Below are 20,175 nucleotides of genomic sequence, written 5' to 3'. Positions count from 1 at the left end.
ACTTAAAGGACTACGTTGAGTAGGTTTAGGAAACTTGTACTTTAATTAAAGTACATTCTCCTAATATGTACTTGTACTTTACTTAAAGTAATTTTAGGGCGCAGCTCTTAGGCGCCCGTTTCCGGGCTTGAGCGGCGTCGGCGTCACCATCGGCGTCGGCGTAACCGCGCAGTGCATGATGGGTAAATTTCCCCGCTAAATTTAGCGGGAAAATTTTCCCGCTAAATTTAGTGGAAAAATTTCCGCGGTAAATTTAGCGGAAAATTGTCCCCGCTAAATTTAGCAGAAAAAATTCCCCGCTGGATCTAGCGGAAAAATTTCCCGCCAAATTCAGCAGAAAGTTTTCCTCGCCAAATTTAGTGGAAAAAATTCTCCGCTAAATCTAGCGGAAAACTTTCCCCGCTAAATTTAGCAGGAAATTTTTTTCCACTAAATTTAGCGAAATTTTTTTCCCTAAATGGGAGGCGAGCAGGAGAGGAGGAGGGGCATAGCCCCCTCTACGTATCTTCCCCTCCTCCTCAAGAGCTGCGCTCTAATTCGGCGTTACAGAGAGTTCTAAACGGCCTTCATTTTTTTTTTTTGTACTTTCCGAGGAAAGTCCAGTTCCCGACTTCAAAGTAAATTCCTCAAATTTGATTTTGTTAAATTTGTATCACGAAATGATACTTTGTTCAACTCCGAAGGAATACTGAGAGGGATATTCTACTCTCACCAGAAACGTGAGCAGACGACGCATCCGTTTGTTCTGCGGGCGGCTTTCCCGTAGCTTTGTGAACTCTCGCTACTTCTTGGTCGGTCAGCGCAAGCAAGGAGGTTTACGATATCAGGTGAGCAAAATTAATCATAATGTAGCACCTGAGACTGTAGTTCGGAAAAATTAAATTTTCAAGTCGAAGTAGAAGACAACAGAAGAGAACGTCAAAATGTTTTGAGACATTCTCTTTTGTCTTTTCCTTCTAGTTGAAAGTTCCCTTAATTTTTTCACACCTCAATCCCAGGTGTCACATTATGATTAATTATCACCAGCTCGCTTGCACACTCACGTTTGTTTGTTTGTTTTTTCATTAAGGAGAGGACAATTCTTTATGAGAGGATTGCTTGCGGAAGCTACAAGGCTGACGTCATGCTCTCCTAGAACATTTAACCCACTGGGTGCAACAATCCAGTGCAAGGGGCGCCAAATTCAGAAGACGGACTTCTGTATTCGGCTCCATTCCAGAAAATAACTACTCTGTGGCCACTTGACTTTATCAAATATTCGCCGCTGTTTTTGAAAATATAGGTCATGCACCCCTGATTACCCCTGGGCAATGCATACCAGTTAAAACATCACTGTATAGGGGAATGAAAGGGCATCATGAAAGGTTGTGTTAAAATACGTGTACCTTGCTTTGAAAGTACATTGTATATATAGTACTTTACTTCAAGTACGTTGCGCCCGGTATACTACTTAAGGTACATCACGTCTCATTTACTTTGTACTTTACTTGAAGTACCTTTTAGATGGCCTTTACCCAACACTTAACTAGTTTTTAGCACTTTAGTTACTCCACTGGTGAACTTTAGAGACTACGTTCGTTACAAAGAAAGATTATCTAGTTTATTCTGATGGCATTAGTGAGCCACAGGTTAGATACGTACTATACTTGGTGTTCTTTTTATTTAATCGAATATGGAATTCCTGCCTTCTAAAATCAAAATGTCGCGGATTCTACTGTAACACCCCAGAAAGTTTTCGGTATTGGTATTTATTGCGTGCCCAAAACACAGTGAAGGCTTTGATGCTGGTGCACATAAAAGTCACAAATGAGTACAACATGCAAAGACGTGAAATACAGGAGTGACACATCAGTCACAATAAAACAAATTACAGACTCAACTCGGTATTCAAAATGAAATAAGGCATGGAAAAGAAATCATGCTCCACAAGGCTATTACAAAAAAAAAAAAGTTGAATTTTATGCTTTGGTGACCCTAGAATCTGCATGTCAGGATAAAAGGTATCGCAGAGTCGCGTGTGTTTAGCTGGCACACGAAGGCTTTGACTACTCAAAAGATCAGGTACATCGAAACGACCTTCTACGAGTTTCTGTAAAAACAGTGAAACACCACATCTCGGCAATGCCTGCGGTCAATTAGGATTCTGAGGTTTAGAAAAGTTGCCTTGCCTACTTGGCACAATGCATATGGTTGCTGTATCAGCGTGCCTCTTAAATAGAGGTACGTGAATGTTGATCTTTCAAACCGAATCGAATGCGAATTAAATACTTCGGCACTGAATTGCATGAATACGACCGAGAAATGAGTCTATACATAATCAATTTTGAATAGTGGGCAGGTAGTTTATAAATAAAAGTACTGCACCGTATAGTTTATTGTTCAGGTTTTTTTCTGCTTTAGAAAATGATGCCGCAAAGCAAGGCTGTGGGAAAATTGCTACAATTGAAAGGTGTGAATAAAAAGAAGAAATCAAACAATATGTATTATGTCTTTTTTTTATGGTGGCATATACGACACACCTGGATGATACAGTGCCGGAGCGGTCAAAAATCTTCCACACTTCAGCACGCGTTTTTTAAAGAGCTTTGCGGTTCTTTTTTTTAGGCTGTGTGGAGGCACCTAGCGGCCGGTCACTAATCTATAGAAATAAACTTCACCAGGTTACGTTTTCCAGAATCACAGTAGCGGTCTTGTGCGGACGTGCACAGTTAACAATTACCCTAGATGTAGTCGCAGACGCTTGAAACTACACCGCACGAGCAAAGAGAAGCCTGTACTGATGATGATGATCGTGTTAAGAGTGTAGTGCCATCTCACGACAAGAATGGCAAGCGCCTTGTAGAGCGCCTTTAGAGAAGACTCGTGGCCTCTCACCGTTCTAACTCGTAGAAATTTGTTCGAAAAATATTTGAAAATTTTAAACAAATTCCCAGTTTTAGTTGAGCAACGAATCAAATAGGGTAATATTCTGTTAGGAAAAAATTGTAAATATTCGCACACTGCTGCTCTTAAATAAAGGTGTTCGAGAATTGGAAAAGCATGCCTTCAATACGTACAATCGGCGCATGGGTCGACGGGAAATTTAAAAGGTGAAAACGCTGATGACAGTGTAGTTGACATGCATATTATTACAAGGAACCCTGCAAACAAAGGCACTTGATTCATCACCGGAGTTTCGTACGAAATCACTTCCTTCAGGAGAAGCTTCATCTGAAATCGTTTAACAGCAACTTTTTTTATTATTGCTAGTTTGAAATTTTTATTTCCGCCGTTTCTTAGAAAGGCCGTTGTTCTAAAATATTAGACGTAGACACAGATTGCCATCCCATTGACGCTTTTGTTAAAATGTTTCGGTTCCACAACTAAACGTATACATCTTAGTTGATTCCATTGTTTTCCAGACTTACGGTTCTGGCAAACCATATGTATGCTCTGGATTGTTAAGAAGGGTTTTGAAAGGCTTCGTAGCTTTATTTTTTGTCTCGTAAATTGGTCATGCCCGGCATATGTTTCTCCAGAGGCATCAATCGTTGGCTATGTTCTCGCACCTCGATCAACAAACGAGGAGGTGACGTGGCCTGAATGGACAGCCGTTCCCTAATTTCCCATGCAATAAATTCCTGACACCTGGTGATGAGTAAAAGATGAACGCCAATCACAAACCGCCAACGCAAACATTGCATTCTGCTATCCCTGGGAAGTTATCTTCCTTGCAGTGACAGCAAACGCCGTGAATTGATGAATCTATTTTATTTGGAAATTCGTTTGAAATATACCGTATTTACTCGCGTATAGGTCGACCTGTTTTTCAAAAATCGCCTCATCAAAACTGGGGGGTCGACCAATACGCGAATCCCGGTATTATATTTTTCAACTTTTTTTTTTTTTTCGGGGGTCCCGAAGTTAGGGGGTCGACCTATACGACGTATCGACCAATATGCGAGTAAATACGGTAATATTAATTCATAGCAGGCACAGAAAATGTTTCTCCCATTTGAGTCTCGTTCTACTAAACTTGTTTAATTGTTTTGTCACATGAAACATTAGTTGTTCATGTGCCCTTGAAATTGATAATTGAATAAATGAATGACTAAATAAAATAAAGAATAACGAATATCCATAAACGTTACACCCTCCAACAGAAAAAAATGTAATGATACAGTCGCAATTAGCATTATAAATAATATTTAATTTGCCTTAAGAAGTATCGGTATATGTTCTGCACAAAGAAGCAATTATTGTGGCCTTACATTCTTGTAAAACAATCGCTAACGTAGGGAACATTAACGCGCAAACTGCTTGCACGCTCATTTTTCCTCCAGGGTTAGCAACATAACCTCTGTGGTTTCGCCATCATTATTAAGAAACGTGTCTGGATGAACCATGATGTGCAGAATCGATAGAAGCTTTCTTGAAGATAAATTAGGGTGGGCGGCGGGCCGAGGCGAACGCTTATGCTCTAAAATATTTTATTTGTGCTGTAACACTCCACGCGACACCCCATATGTTGGCGCCAAACTCACCGTACAAAAAAAGATTATCTTAATACTATCATTTGCCCCACTCCTGAATCTTACCGTTCTTATCTCTCCGGGTGATATTCGACGGTGACTGGATTACACATCAGGTTTCGTCGGCAATCTTTTCTCGCACAGTTTCCTTCAGAATGTATTTATACGGAACCGCCCCGAGTACAGCTAATTCATTTCACCTTTAATTCATAGCCTTCGTTATTTGTCTCGCAGAGTTCATAGAATCTATGTTTCAAGCCAATGACCACTGAAAAAAAATAATAAACCCAATACTTTTGTTTGCACAACATATCGCAGTTTTTTAATATCTGAATTCACTTGTATGAAGTTAAATTCGAACGTATTGTAATGTATTTCGTCTAATTAATCCAAATTTATTGGATTATTTTGTAAATTATAAAACCTAAATAGGCGCGTTAGCAGCCTGGAAGTCTGAAGCTGAATTGCTTCTTATCAGCATTGACTGCGATAAATAATATTCCTAGAAAATTGAATTTTTTTTTGTTTGTTAAACCAGGAGCAATTGCCTCAAGACGTATTATTTGATGTATTCGTAATGTTTCTACTCATGTGAGTGCGACAAGAGCGTATCTTATAACTATAAAACGCAAACGCCAGCAGGTTTTTCAACGGTGGTGGCTGTAGAAAGGAAAATAAAAATCGTTCTTCCTAAGAGAGATGGGCTACAAAATTATTTAACGAAGATCTTAGCTTGCATGCCACCATAGTTCTGATCCTGTAGCGAGTCCAAGTCCTTAACTATATGCTGAAATTGCATTGTTTATTACTGCTTTGCTTGAAACCCACCAGATTTATTGTTTCCGCGCTTGGTCTTTTGTCTATAATCAACCCTAATAAAAGATATATACATTTCGATTTGGCACGCATAGAAGTGCTGGCCGTCAAACAACGCGAGATATTTATTGCGTGCACGTATAAGCCATGAAATTTCGACATTGATGTGTTTCAATTAAGCACGACGCCTTGTACTCAAACAAGTCATAACTCCGTTCCTGCAAAACAAAAATATAAATAACATTTTTAATCATTTGAACGACGAGTCCCTACGCAGACTATTATGAGTCTTTACGGAACTTCTTAATAATCTTAATCGTGTCTGAAATTAAATATGCCTAATAAGAATTACCACTGCAAATAATCAAAATAAAGACAAACATATGGTTTCGCAATGAGTGTGCCATCTCTTGCTGCCAAAGGATATCGCCGAAGGAAATTTGACTTTTTTTCTTTTTTTTAATGGATATTCCGTCTCGCTTACCACGTGACCAAGTGGATATCCTATGCAGAGCGGCATACAGTCTCATTCTTTTGGCTACCTGCTTCGAGCAATGCGTTTCGCGATGTTTACGTATTTTGAGCTGATAGATCTTTACATTCGTTAAAAAGAATGTTGGTCACTCAAGCGGATTCTAGCAACCTAGTTATATTTCTTTAACTTTGGAAACATCTACAACTGCTAAAAAATATAAAGAAAAAAAACTCTAGCGTACGTTAAAGAAACTTAAAGGGAGCATGAAACGATTTTGAAATCGAATTTAAACCACCGCACATCGTAAAAGGTGCGAAAAGAAAACCAAAACACAAAAAATAGAAAGCCAGAAAATCGTTTTCGCAATAGAACTTTTCAAAAGAAAAGCGGACTGTTTTGCACCTTCTTTCCGTCAAAAAATCTCTGCCTTTCCACTGCGATGCATCCGCGGTGCCACGGCACATCAGTCAAATCCACAGTGCCTATTGGACCAGAGCCCACCTCACCAGCACCGCGATCATAAACAATAAATAGCCGGCGAACTTTTCTTGAAAGTTTTGTTTAAGAATATTCTGATCCACGTTTTGTTGAATAATAGACCCTTTCCGGAATTCAGTGCCATCTGGTGACTCTAATGGCACTTTAGCTTTTACCGCACTAATGGCGGAAATAAACCTGTGGTCTGCAGTATTGTATGGGGCACCGTCACTTTCGCAAGTCAACGGTAAACGATAATGTGCGCTTCACTGTACAGTTATTTTTCAAACTCTTTCAGTTTTGATGGCGAAAAAGAGGCAACCAGTCAGAACGAAGCCCCAACCAACATAGAAGCCTTGATAAAGTTCTATACATCAAGGAGCTTTGAATGCGAGCTGTGCTACTAACAGATTCACTGTACCCGAGTTAGAAATGAAAGCTCTCTCAAATCTTGTATCCAATTCCTGCTTCACGTCGCGCTTACGTCTAGAGGCCTCGAATCATAGCTGCTCAGGAGCATCTTCAACTTCTTCCTTCATTAGTAAACAGAAGGTCGCCATTAATATAGCACATAGGCCACTTTTCAGGATAGATGGATGGTAATGGCTATACCTTTTGTACCGAGCAGCAGCTTGCGCCACCTAGCCTAACATTGCATCATCCCTTCTTTTTATAAATTTGTTTAAATTTTGTTATAACACAACCACCCCCCCCCCTTTTTAAAGTGATTCCATCGCTTATTTTTAACTGTACTTTTTACCACTCTCTAGATCTTTTCCACCAATCTTCGAATCTTCTTTTAGTTTTCTTTTCCTCACTCTCCTCTGTAAATCCCAGTGCCCCCTCCAAATCCGTAGTCATCCCCCTCCCCCCTCCCCCTCCCCCCCCCCCCCCCCCAAGAGGGTGGGACGAAGCCCCGTGCACCTTAAAATTACGTGTTCTATAGTTTCCCTGTCGTGGTTGCATATATTGCATAGAGTGTCGATTTCCTGGAATTTATCGCTATACGTTTTCGTTCTTAGCACCCCCGTTCTAGCTTCAAACAGTAATGAGCTCCTCAATGAATTATCATACAACTGTTCCTTCTTTATTTGTTGTTTTCGTGCCCTGTATATTGTTAAAGCTGACTTCTCGTGCATTCTCTCTTCCCACAATTTACCCTCAGTTTCCTTTGCTCCCTTTTCTACTGAAATACTCTGACCGGCTTCATCTCCTTGAATGTATTCAGATCTCAGCTTGCGGTTTCGGTTTGTCCACTTAGTGTTTAGACTTTTCATATACTTGTACACTTTCGCTGCCCACCGTGTATCCTCAATTTCAGCTAGTCTTTGTTCAAATTTTACTTTACTCATCGCTTCTGTAGTCTCTAAACCCATATCCCCCTGTACTCCCTCATTTGGTGTATTCCCATGTGCCCCCAATTCCAACCTACTCACACTCCTTTGCTGTGTCTCTGAACCTGCCTGGATTTCTGACCTCCTACACAATACCGCATTCCCAAATCACAGTCCTGGCACCATGACTCTCTTTCGCACACCCCTGACGACTTCATATCTATTATAGTTCCATAGTGCCCTGTGTTTCATGATAACTGAATCTCGGTGCCCCTTCTTTATTACAATTCTTCATGGTCTTTTAGATACCGTCTTCCTTCACCTAACCATACTCCCAGATATTTCTACTTTTCTACGTGTTCTATCAATGTGTCCTGTATCTCCAGGGGTTCTCCTTTCTCGTCGGTGAAAACTATTATACCCGACTTGTTTCTACTAAATTTTAGTCCTGAATTATCCCCTTCCCTGTTGCAAATCCTAATTAGTTCCTGTATTGTCTCACGACTTTCTGATACGAGTACTATGTCGTCTACATACAGTAACCCTGGCGATACTTGATTTACTTTATGTGCTCCATGTAAGTCAGGTCAAAACCTAGGTTGCGCTGTTCTAACCTTTTTTCCATCTCACTAAGGTATGACGATAGATGATGATGATAGTAATCAAAGTGGCCAGACTCAATTCCGGAAAGGGTCTATTAGCGATGTGACGGAAATTCCCGAATTTTATAATTCTCGGAGCTATGCGCCATCTATCGGTTGGTAAACGAAGCAAGAGGAAGATAAGACTGCACCTGCGCCGGTCATGGTTCCTGCTTTGCTAACAAATATGGCGTCGGTGGTGATCGTCGACGTGATCGGCGTGGTGGAAGCTCATCGTTTCGCGTAGAGCGCTATCTTTGACTGAAGAGACTAGGGTGCCTTCATGTGCGCTCTGCTTAGGGTGGAGACATCTCGCCATTTTGTCCCACACGTTTATTTTTCTTTTTTTGTTCAGAAGCGCGTGAAAGAGCGTGTCCCTGCACGCGTTTGTGGCGCTGACTGTGCTATGGCGACATTTTGTTTTCGTCGATTTCTTTGTATTTTCCCCGTGAGCGCGTGCTGTCGGCATCGGGTACTATAAAGGGTGGCATCACCCTAAACAGAAAGACATTGAGGCACCCTAGAAGAGACCATTTGCTATATTACCCAAGCATCAAGGAGAATGAAGGGATTAGTGTTCCACGCGCCACGCGCGCACGCCTTCCCCGTATAACAGATTCGAAGTAAATAACCAAAATAAAGCATTGACGAACGCACGTGCAAGATGCCATTTGTTTTAGGTATTTGCTTTGGAAAAGTTACTGCTGCTGAGGCCAGCACGTGCGGCGCGTGGAACACCAATCCCTGCATTCCCTTGATGCTTGGGTAATATAGGGAGTATTAATTAGACGCCATATTTGTGGGTGCTGTTTAGAGCGAATGCTCAGAACGAGCTCGCATCAATAGGCTGCTAAGACCGGCAATTTTGATGGAGCGGAATGCACGTTGCAAAAGAACTGTGGAAGTCAGCCATCAGCACGCGCTCAGCATTCGCGCACACAGCTATGGCCGCCACTGAATACTCCCTATAGCAATAGGTCTATCCTCGTCGCGTGTCGCGCTGATAATCCAGCACGTTCTAGAATTGAAGATCCATCTACTCGTGTGGCGATGTTGTGGCGGCACCCTCAAGACAGCAGAAACACTCGTGCCGTCGTCTTTGTTCACTTCGACTACAGTGGTGCTTACTTAGTATTTGTCTCTTCGAACATCGCTCGGATTTCTTATTTTGAGCATTCCGTGTGTGTGCTCAAGTTGAAGATATTACTGGTGCGTACTGTATTTAAAGGCGTGTATAAAGGATTCGAATTTTGACGGGTTTTCATCACCCGAGAAAAGTGATTAGTGTTAGCATTCCTGAACTCTCGCAACGTCTATGCGATCACGAAATCACATCTCTACGTTGCTATATCTCTGCTAAGGTTACATTGTCTTCTGCAATCGTAGGAAAGGCGTGTGGAGAGATTTGTACTACCAGTAAAGTCGTGTTTTAATGTCGCGATCGTCCAAGACAGCGTACTGCATCTTTTTCTTTTCTTTTTTTATCCACTCTGCCCTGCGAGCTTATCCCGACAAAATAAAAGTTATAAAGCGTGAGCCTATAGAAAACTGTGTACACTTTCTGCTACGCCATTAAGTGACAGCGCGTTCCGTTCTTTTTAGCGATACCGCGGGAACGGCTGACGGCGGCGGAGAAGCGGCTTTCGTGCTGACGACCTGCTGCGCTTCGTACGAGCGTATGGGACCAGTCCCATGCTGTCGCTGTAGCGCAACATATCAAATTGAATTTCGCTCAGCTGCGATGTCCCTATGGCTATAGGGAGTATTCACTGGCGGCCATAGCTGTGTGCGCGAACGCTGAGTGCGTGCTGATGGCGAGCTTCCACAGTTCTTTTGCAACGTGCATTCCGCACCATCAAGAGTGCCGGTCTTAGCAGCCTATTGATGTGACCTCGTTCTGAGCATGCGCTCTAAACAGCACCCAAAAATATGGCGTCTAGTGAATACTCCCTATCGCGGTGATGGGAAGCGCCGATTCAGGAAATATGACGGTGGCATCGGTGCCATCACCGCAGTAGAACGTTGTGGTAAAACCTACCGGCACACCGCCAGCTCGCCGCTAACGCTCCCATTCTGCTACTACCGTGAGAACTTCCGGTTCCTGTGCCAGGGTACATCACGACCGTCAAAATTACGCCGCGGCTGGTTTTCCGGTGTGCTCTGGAGAGGAAGAAAAGCTCGATATTTCAATAGTTTTTCCTGTAGAAGTTAATAAACCGAAACGAAAACGGGTGCCTGTTTGGCGTTCATTGAACATTGGAGGTTTAATGTGAAAGTTATTTTGCAAAAATAAGGAAGGTAATTTCATGGTCCCTTCAACTGCGTAAATGGGACGAAAAAAGAAAATAAGGGAAGGGACATTGGTATGATAATTCAAGGGGGAGCTCTTTGTTATTTGAGGCTAGAGTTCAGCTCTATAGGCTCCCTAGGGGAGCCAGAGTTGCGCGTCTGTTTTCCACGTGCCGCCGCGCCGCTATTCGCCGAGATACGATCATCGTGAGGAGCCCGATCAAGTGCCGTGCAGGAAAGTAGACGTTGCACACGCCCCGACAGTACGTTCCCCTGCTTTCCAGCGCGCCGCGTGCCTCGAACGCGCGGCGCCGCTATTCGCCGAATTCAGTCACGTGACGAGTGGGATCAAAACGCCGCGCAGGAAAGACGGCGCTACGGGAATGAACGCGCAACTCTGGCTCCCGTAGGGAGCCTATACAGGAACTCTATTCGAGGCTAGAACATAATTATTGAGAACTAGGACCTATAGGACAAAGTATGCCGAAATGGATACGCGGTGAGCCGTATGCCAAGGGGAAGACGAGACAATAGAACATGTGGTGTTGAGGTGCACAAGGCTTGCACCCCCCCCCTCCCCCCGGGAAGGGGGAGGGGGGGGGGAGGCGGATTAGGCCGGAGCGCTGGGGGTTGATAATTGCATTTTAATAACAAAGAGGAGATTGGAAGCCTGGTGGAAATTATCTAGGGAGAATTGGATGACGTACAGCAAGGCTAGGTGGCGCAAGCTGCCGCCTGATATAAAGGGTGCAGCTGATAGCATCCATCCACCCTGTGGAACATCATCTATGCCGTACTAATGATAAACGAAGACGTTGAAGATGTTCCTAAGCGGATGATGCGAAGCTTGTACATTCGGGAATAAGTAAGATGCGACGTAGGAATGGAACACAAGAGCTATATAAGCGTTTATTTCTAACCCAGATTTAGTAAATCTGTGGGCAGCGCACAATGAGCTCTAAAGCCCTTTGGTGTACAGAATTTTATCGAGACGTCTGTGTGGGTTGGAGCTTGGTTCTCACTGCAGGTTCTTCGTCACCATCGAACTAAAAGTGATCAAGAAAGAACAACATATTAAACAATTCCTCGCCAGCCGTTGATTTGCGAAAGTGGCGGTGCCCGATGAAATACAAGTTCATCACCGCCATTCGTAGGGCAAAACCTAAACTGCTATACGAGCCGTCAGATGGTACTGAACTTTGTAGTGGGTCTATTGGTGGTGCAATTTTATGAGTGGTCAGGTTCGTTCATCCATTTCCTCTCAAATAATCGAGAAAAAAAATACCGAACAAATCATGCGCTCGTAAAATAATGTCCTTCAAAGGATTCTTTTATGACCCAAAAACTCTTTCAAATAGTGAAGAACAGTTTCGCGTCAAGTACGATCCCTTCCTGGCGCCCTAGAAAGGCAACTGGGCGATCAAGAACTCTTTTGAGCAGAAACGAACCGCCTATAGGTTTTTCAATAGAAGCCTTTTTAGATGATTCTTAGAAGAACTTTTAAGGGTGCAAAATATGGGCAAGCCGAAGAACCTCGGAGAATACTTTTGCGACCCCTTTTTTGTTTTGTTTTTTAGAATGTGCTTGACATTGGAACGCGGCAGAGCCAAGGAGAAAGAAGTGGGAATAGCAGCCAGTGTCGGCGTGCAGCTTCTAAATCCTCCGCAGAATTACCCTCTCTACGACTGCCTTAATCTACGACTGCATAAGTCACGACTGCATGAAGCTACGACTGTCTGAAGCAACGGCTGCCTGAAGATACGACTGCATAAAGCTACGACTGCCTGAAGCTACGACTGAATAAAGTTAGGACTGCCTGCAGCTACAACTGCCTGCAGCTAGGACAAATTGAAGCTAGGACTGCCTGAAGCCCATATACCTTTGTGGTTGGGACCCTGCATGATGGGGCATTGCTGTTCGAGCACGGCACGTCTGCAGGGCGACGAACTCATCGAGCTTGTGGAGTGCACTGGTCTCAACCAGAGGATCCTCCGACGGTGGTACCATGAGTTTCTGGTCGACTTCCCCAGAGGCTTCTTCACTAAGGAGGAGCTGAAGCATGTCTACGGCGACATGTTCCCGGACGGCTACCCTGATACCTTCCTGGACTTTATCTTCAACGCCATGGACAAGCGACGCATCGGGTACGTCATGTTCCGGGACTTCGTCAAGACCATCGCCATCACGGTCAGCGGGAGCCCCGATGACAAGCTGAACTGGGCCTTCGACGTCTTCGACCAGAAAGGGGACGGCTTCGTGACCCTCGACGAGATGATCAACCTGGTCGAGGCGATCTGGCAACTTCATGGCGAATCTCCAGAGATGGAGGACATCAAGCTGCAGTTCATCCGGAGGCGTACTAGAAACATGTTTCGCCGGTTGGACGTGAATCATGAAGGTCGGATCAGCAGAGAACAGTTTCGCCAAGTGTATAAGCGGGATACCTGGATTGTGAAGAACGTGTTAGAGGTCTACTCTTCCGCGCAGGGTGCCTTTACGCGAGTAGTTCACCAGGTCTGACTTCTACAACTTGCGTCTAGACGAAATGAGTTCTTGGTACGGTCTTCGCGAAACTTAAACAAAACATGAACACTTTTTTTTTCTTTTTTTAAGTTATGTGAACGGTTTTCTTGAGCTACGTTCTAGATATATTTGTTATTCTTCGAAGATTAATTTAGATTTATTTTTGGTATCCGTACTTTGATGGCTCCTTTGGTTCGTAATTGCTGCCAGCGTTTTGGCACGTGAAGCAGTTGATTTTTTTATAACGAACTCCTATTTTTGCCCAGGGTGCGTTCGATGACATGAGGTATGGATAACACGGAAGCCAGGAGGCGTTCATATTTATTTATAATGTTATACACAGCATATCCTATAGTAATTTCTAGAGGTAATACCAACTGTATACGCAAACAGGATCTTAGCCGCTAATCTTTGCAAACGTCAGTTGCAAAGCTTAGCGGCTAATCGCTCTTAAGCGCTGAATCCTAGGCCTGAAAAGATGTAATTAACTTTCGAATCGACAAGAGTTTAGAGGTTCACCATCACGCGATTGGTCAATTGCTTGCAAGAAATTATTATTATTATTTTTTTTTTTTTTTAGCTAAGGACGCGCGGCTTTTTGGAATATCTATCATTTCTTGGATACGTTATAACTCTGTAATTGATCGATGTGATATCTACTCCCCTCTCTGGCAACCTTCCCCGCATCCCAGTTTAATAAACAGCTCTGGTTCAGCTGCTTACAGAATCAAAATGGAAAAAGAAATCAACAATTTCAGATGTTATATTAGTCATCTTTTTCGTTTTCCTTGCCTCGAAATTGTTTTTTTTTTCTTTTTCTTTTTTTTTTTGTAGCCAAGTCTAGTTGTTTTTGTTTTTTTTAGCATCAACTCTTCTTTCAGTAATCAGAATGAGCGACCTCATGGTAGAGGGGCAGTTTGCAATTATCGTAAGGATGTGAACTTAGTAAATTAAGTGGCTCTCAGATTTTTGTTTTCTTCTTATTAACCATATTTACCTTAAAGGGATACCACAACAAAATTTCGGCGCTCATTTTTTGGTCTATATGTGTTCAAAAAAGCACCATCAAATCGAACATACCAATATCTTGTTAAAAAATTCACGAAAAGGAATTTGAAAACGAATTAAACGATTAGCAAAGAGCACCTGGTGGATGTCGCTAACGCCTCGCTTGTAACGCCCATCTAGCAACCTTGGCAGCTAGTGACGGAGGTTGTCTCGCCTCCGGCCACGACGAGAGAAGAGGGGCAGGAGGAACCCCCCTCTTCCCGAGAATGCCTTTTGTGTGTCGCAGAAGTCGCTATTGTCCCCCTAAAAGATTACAGAAGATTAACCCATCACTCAAAATTCGTACAAAAGCAGTCGCTTCGGTGGCTGGAACGACTAGGTCATCCTCTCGACGTCAGCGTCGCCGTAGCTTTGCTTGTCCTGAGACGACCTACGTCACGATTGCGTTGGATGTCACGTGGTCTCCGCTGGGCCTTCTCCGAGCGCTTGCCAGAGTGGGCCGTTTATAACGAAAAATACAGCCACCAGGCTCAAAGTACAAACGTGCGATTGTCATTTACGGATATTGTGGATCATATTCAACCTATTTTTGAACAAGACGGGAATATTTCCAATTTCGTTGAAGTATCCCTTTAAGCGTTGTAGTGCTTTTTGGGTTGTATTTTTCTCCTCTAAATTAAGCGTTTCGGCCGATATTTATAACTCCTCAAACAAAAGCGACAGTAGTCGCTTGGACAACACACCTTTCCGTGATCAGTCAGGCTCCAATAAGGAATGAGAAAAGTTATAAACTCCGTTCTATGTTGGCCTCTAAGAATGCTTCAGATATTCCTGACGCCGTTTAGATTCATAAATCATGCGTTTAGTTGATATAACACCTTTCTCTATGTCGTTTCAGATTAACTCCAGACGTAGCCGACGCTACGGGCTGTCCAATAAATTTCAGCTGTGCTTGAGACTTGGTGTTGTGTTGTCCTTCCCCCCCCCCCCCCCCCTCCCAGTCTCGGGGTTTTGTCTAAAATGTTAATGTTTCTGTGCGTGTTTTGCCATCGCTGAACAAATCTTAAACAGAAAAGGCCCAGGGACTTCCGCTTTTGATGCTGCTTGATTGTAGCGTCGGCTGCGTATATGGACTTAAAGGGGCGATGCAACAATTTTTGTATTTTGCGCAAATACCGCTTAAAACGGATCTCTGACGTTAATGACCTATGAAACACGCGTTCGTTTTTCACCCCACGCAATAGAAGTTCCAGAAAAAAAATTTAAGGAAAAACGAGCAGCGTTCACCCCCTCAACTCGCAGCCAGAACAAGCGGCCACGTGATCTGGAGCCGATTATATGCCGCCAATGTTGATCATGGCCACGCGCTGGGGTTGGCAAAGCACAGGACACGCGCTGAGTTGCAGACATTGTTATGGCTCGGCTATTGTTGTTATTGCAGCGACAGGACACGGGCCACTACCCGAATGCATGCCGAGGCATCGATTGTTACGAGCCCAGATCGAATGCGCAGTCTTCGCGTTCACTGTGTGAGCAGCATTTGAATATCGTCACCGCAAAGCTCGATGACGCATTCCCGGGGATCGTACTGTTGCCATTGTCCCCACAGCTCCGTCATCAAATTTCGCGAAGGAGCGAAAGGCGGCTTTGGAAGGAGAGACTGAAAGAAAAGCTCCGCTTTCATCCTTTGAATTCCGCCGCGACGAAGACGCTTCTTGGTCAGTGGTGTTGCGTTCGAGTATTCTTGGGTCCCACTAGTGCCAGGAAGCTGGTGTAAAGTAAGAAATATTCTGCTTGGGAGAAGAGCGTGTTCGTTTAAGTCATGGATGAAGAAAGAATAAAACAATTAAAACAGGGACAACACAACCACATCTTTCAACTAGCAACAGACGAGTAAACTTTCAAAAGCGAGCAAAAGCGAGCAAAGCGAGTCTGGGGGGGCATGACAGCAGATTCGGCAGGGAAATCATAGAATCATTCGCCATGACCACATCAAAGAACAACGTGTCAAACCCTTCCCTCCTGCTGACGAAAACCGAGGTTGAATTTTTAAAATCCGAGATAACCCTACCACCCTGACTTGCACTTCGCGTTTCTTATCTTTCCTTCTCTCCCCTTCTCTCCCCTACTCCTACTGGGTATAGTCGGCTGCTCGCTTTTGAAAGTTTACTCGTCTGTTGCTAGTTGAAAGATGTGGTTCTGTTGTCCCTGTTTTAATTGTTTTATTCTTTCTTCATCCATAAGAAATATTCCTACCCAATGTCGTTGCACAGCCCCTTTAAGCTGAAACTAAGTGTAGACAAGCTTTTTGTCGGGTTTATTTGCATATAAATGTTCTATTCACGACCCAAAAGGACTGCTAAACATGTGAAACGGATCCCGAAAAGTGGCTAAATAGTTAGTTTTTTTGTTTGTTTTTTTGTATATGGGAAAACCGGGAACCAACCGGAACAGGTGGCTTCGCGCCCCTCGGCGTCTCTGGTGGCTTTCGCAAACACGTGTTTTCGGCGCGGTGGCGAACAATGTAATTTGACGAAGGTCCGAAAATTTCTTAAGTTTTCTTGAGTGTTCATTAGTGTGGTGAAGCCTCAGTAGATTGTTTCCTTCCATCAGGTGTTTGAAAGCCCGTTTACTCCACAAAACACGGTCGCGTGCTTTTGATTTCTTGGATGGGGAATCACGGAAAAACGTTTCGATTTCTTGTCTGTCTCGAATCACATTCAAAGTGATAAGTGTCTTTTTTTTTTTTTATAAGGATGTAGAACAGTGGACTGAGGACGACAGACGAGGTGTTTCGCTGCAGGGAACACCAATGTTGCAGTCAAGTGAATGGGAAGTTTCGATACTGCTTTTCTTGAGTTTGGTTGAGTTCGATTAGCTTCAGGTTCGAGACACCCACGCCGGTCGGTGCGTTGGCTATTCATCTTGGCTGCTTTTCGCCGAAAAAGCATCTGGACCACACCGAAGGAGTTGGGCTGATTTCGCAATTACTTGATTCAGGAAAACCTGCTCGCTGCATACGATTAATGAGGGAAATTGTCTGCTTTCAAAAGGTCTCGCAAAAGTTAGGAGCTGTCACGGCATTATGATCTATCGCGCCTCCAATATTTATATTATACCTCCGTCGAAGCCAGCAGCAATATATGTCTTCATTGCTCAGGCTGCCCGGCCACAAAAAAATACTCATTTTCTCCGTTCAGAATTCAAAGTCAAGTTCAATGCCAGAGAGGTTCTGCGTGAACCTCCGATGAAGACTCTCTTCAGTTTGTCCGCATTCGTCTCCGTGCTACCGGCTAGAACCATTTGGCTGAGTATAAGTAGTATCTCTCTGTCTGTCAAATATACTTTTATTCAGCAGTTCACTTAATAGCTAGTCAACTAAGCTCATATTTCAATCCGAAGAATACACTAATATCACTTTAGTGGGGCATTATAGTACGTAATATGATACATAACCCGCTCGTCAAAATGACTTCTCGATTGCTACTAAAATTTGAATTGGAATACGAGTATCAGCTGCTTAGTGCGGCGCCAGCGGGTTAACAAGCTCCTTGGCTCAAGAAGCGCTTGATTAATTTTCGTAATTTTCCTGCAGCCTGTGTTATTGACCGAGCAGACGACTGGAGCTGTTTCTGAAACGTGGATACGCACAAAAGCTCGATTTCGCGGACAGATGAGTCCAGACTTGTACCGTACGCATTACAAGTTATCAAATTACTTGTAATCGATTACTTTTTGGAGTAATTTTGTAATCAGTTGATTGCTTTTATTAGGCAGTAATCACAAGAGTAATCTGATTACTTTTTGAAGTAATAAAATTACTTGTAACCGTTACAATTTGTCCACGGGACCCCCCCCCCGGCACACGCCTTTTTTTTATGACATGACAAAAATTAAATTTGCTTTTTTTTTTCGAACGGAAAAAAAGAAAGACTTTTGTGGAGCTGTAGGAAACGAGGTCAATCTCTTTCTATGTACAGTTTCTGTAAAATGTCCTTTTTTTTTCCGAGCTGGGATTGGGAGTGGGAAGCCCCAGGGAAGCCACAGTGCGTGACAAAGTCCATTCAGGGCGAAGTTTGAGGAAGCAGAATGTAGCTTTGTGAGTCCTTTGTCCAAACTAGCCCCCTCACACACACCACACACAGAAATAAAAAAAATAAAAAAATCCTGCTTAGGGTACCTACCCTAAGCAGGGTAGCCTTAGGAGAACCAGAACCGAAGAATGCCTAAAGTGGATGCAAAATATAACAAAGGCGGTTGAAATATTTCCCCATTTCCCCTACGTGGTCTTTGTGACAAGCAATGTTTCGAGTTGAGAAGTGGTCGGGGCGATCTCTTCCGCTAATGGAAACTACACATGATCCGTTTCAAATCCTGGAGCTGCTGCTCTTTTGTATAACGTGCGAGCTCATCCACATGTGAATAATAAAATGAGCGACGCAAACTTTGAGCGACAACACTTGCTCAAGCTTAACAAGATCTAGAACCCCCTCCGCTCCCCCCAACACGCACACACACTGGCGAACGCCCAAATCATTAAACATCTTCAAACGAATTCTATGCTTGTGTCCGCATTGTGAAGGTGCAACGACCACGAAGAGGGAGCCAGTTTTTCTTCTTCAATACTTGTGCAAATGTGAAATATAGGTTGGAAGTAGTTCATTGTTATGAGCGGTAAAGATGTGTCTTCACACAATAAAGTAATCGGAAAAGTAACGATTACTTCTTTAAGTAATGTCCAATTACTTTTGCCGTCGAGTAATCAAGTAATCTAATCGAATACTTTTTAGCCAAGAGTAATAGTAATTGTAATCGATTACTTTTTTTTAGTAACGTGTACAAGACTGGATAAGTCGCATGGTCGACGCATGCGAGTTAGCTGAAAATTACTCTAGGTGGAACAATTCTGTAGTCATTGCCGCTTTCCTTAGGTGATCATACTTGATTAGAGTTTATTACCGTCTCTCCGGAGCCCATAGTTTCGGTTTTGAACAAAATCTCCGAAACGAAAGTTTGACATAAAAAGAACAAAAAACACCGGGAAAACAAAACTATGCTCTGCAAGTTTATGTGCACCGGCTACACTTAACCGTCGCAGTTCAAATACCTATAAAATTGGGTATTAAAAAAAACTGTCAAATTAAATGCACCACCCGTTCAGGCGGCCCGGCCGAGCCGACGCGGCCTGGACCCAGCCGCCACGTTTATTTGGTAGTGGCGCCCCCTATAGGTCGCTGGAGTTGTGAATACCATCCAGTTTAAAATGGTGTACTGCAAATTTATCTATAAAGGGACCACTTATAGCTGTTGTAAAACCTACATTTTCGAAATGTTTTTTTTTACGTTACTGCGGTTGAATATTAATGATTCGAGAAATAATTTAGAGATAATTTTCTGTGTGGGGCTTCTGTTGATAGGTATATCACCCAGACCTGTTTTGTAGCGTGAGCTACACTGGCCTTGGTTGAGCAGTTTCGTGTGGCTCGCATAATAAGCCGTGCTCCGTGCTGCGCATGCGCGAGGAGCAGTGACGTCACACGGCGCACAGCTGGCTCGCCGGAGCCGCCGCCGCCGTGCGCTCCGCCGCCGCCGCGCGCGCCTCGCCGGTCTGCGCATTCCAGAGGAGGGACTCATAGCCGCGGCCGACGCACTGGCGCCGTCGCGTGTCCAGCTGTGCGCCTCTGTTGCGCAGCAGCCAAGTCTGACGCTGCACCGGAGCCGCTTGATAGCGCTTCTTGTTTTGTGCGCATAAGCTCACGCTACGTATAGCCTGGCATAGCCGAGCTAAGCCACCGCAATTTTTTCCCGGGTTGTTGCATAAAACGAATGACTCGGCACTGTGTTCCTTGTGCCAGTACAGTTGCGAGGAAAATAATCTTTGCAGAAGGGGAACAAGGGGGACAAAGGAAAAGCACAAATATCCAAAATACTCCCCGTCTCCGGGGATTATTTTCGTCATTCTTGTCCAGCTCGCTTGCACCTTTGCATTTAATTGCATTATCACTATAATAGCTACTGTCTAACTTTTGTCGTTTCTCTCTCGACAGGTGCTGTTGATTCTCTGGGCAACCGTGTGTCAGCTTCCGCATCGTTTGGTAAGT

General features: G+C 43.7%; 1 protein-coding gene across 1 annotated transcript in view; it reads left to right on the top strand.

The window, feature by feature from the left end:
* Positions 1 to 20,175, top strand: part of LOC8027735 (neuron navigator 2-like) — a 244,850-nt gene that overhangs the window by 223,167 nt on the left and 1,508 nt on the right. Inside the window, exon 7 of the mRNA XM_042286071.1 lies at positions 20,122 to 20,169. Coding sequence (XP_042142005.1) covers positions 20,122 to 20,169 — 48 coding nt within the window. The remainder of the gene's footprint in view (positions 1 to 20,121; positions 20,170 to 20,175) is intronic.

The sequence above is a fragment of the Ixodes scapularis genome, unplaced genomic scaffold (genome assembly GCF_016920785.2).
Source record: "Ixodes scapularis isolate PalLabHiFi unplaced genomic scaffold, ASM1692078v2 PGA_scaffold6__148_contigs__length_123643588, whole genome shotgun sequence".
NCBI lineage: Eukaryota > Metazoa > Arthropoda > Arachnida > Ixodida > Ixodidae > Ixodes > Ixodes scapularis.
Note: the sequence above shows the minus strand (reverse complement) of the source record. Positions and strands in the feature narration are given on the sequence as shown.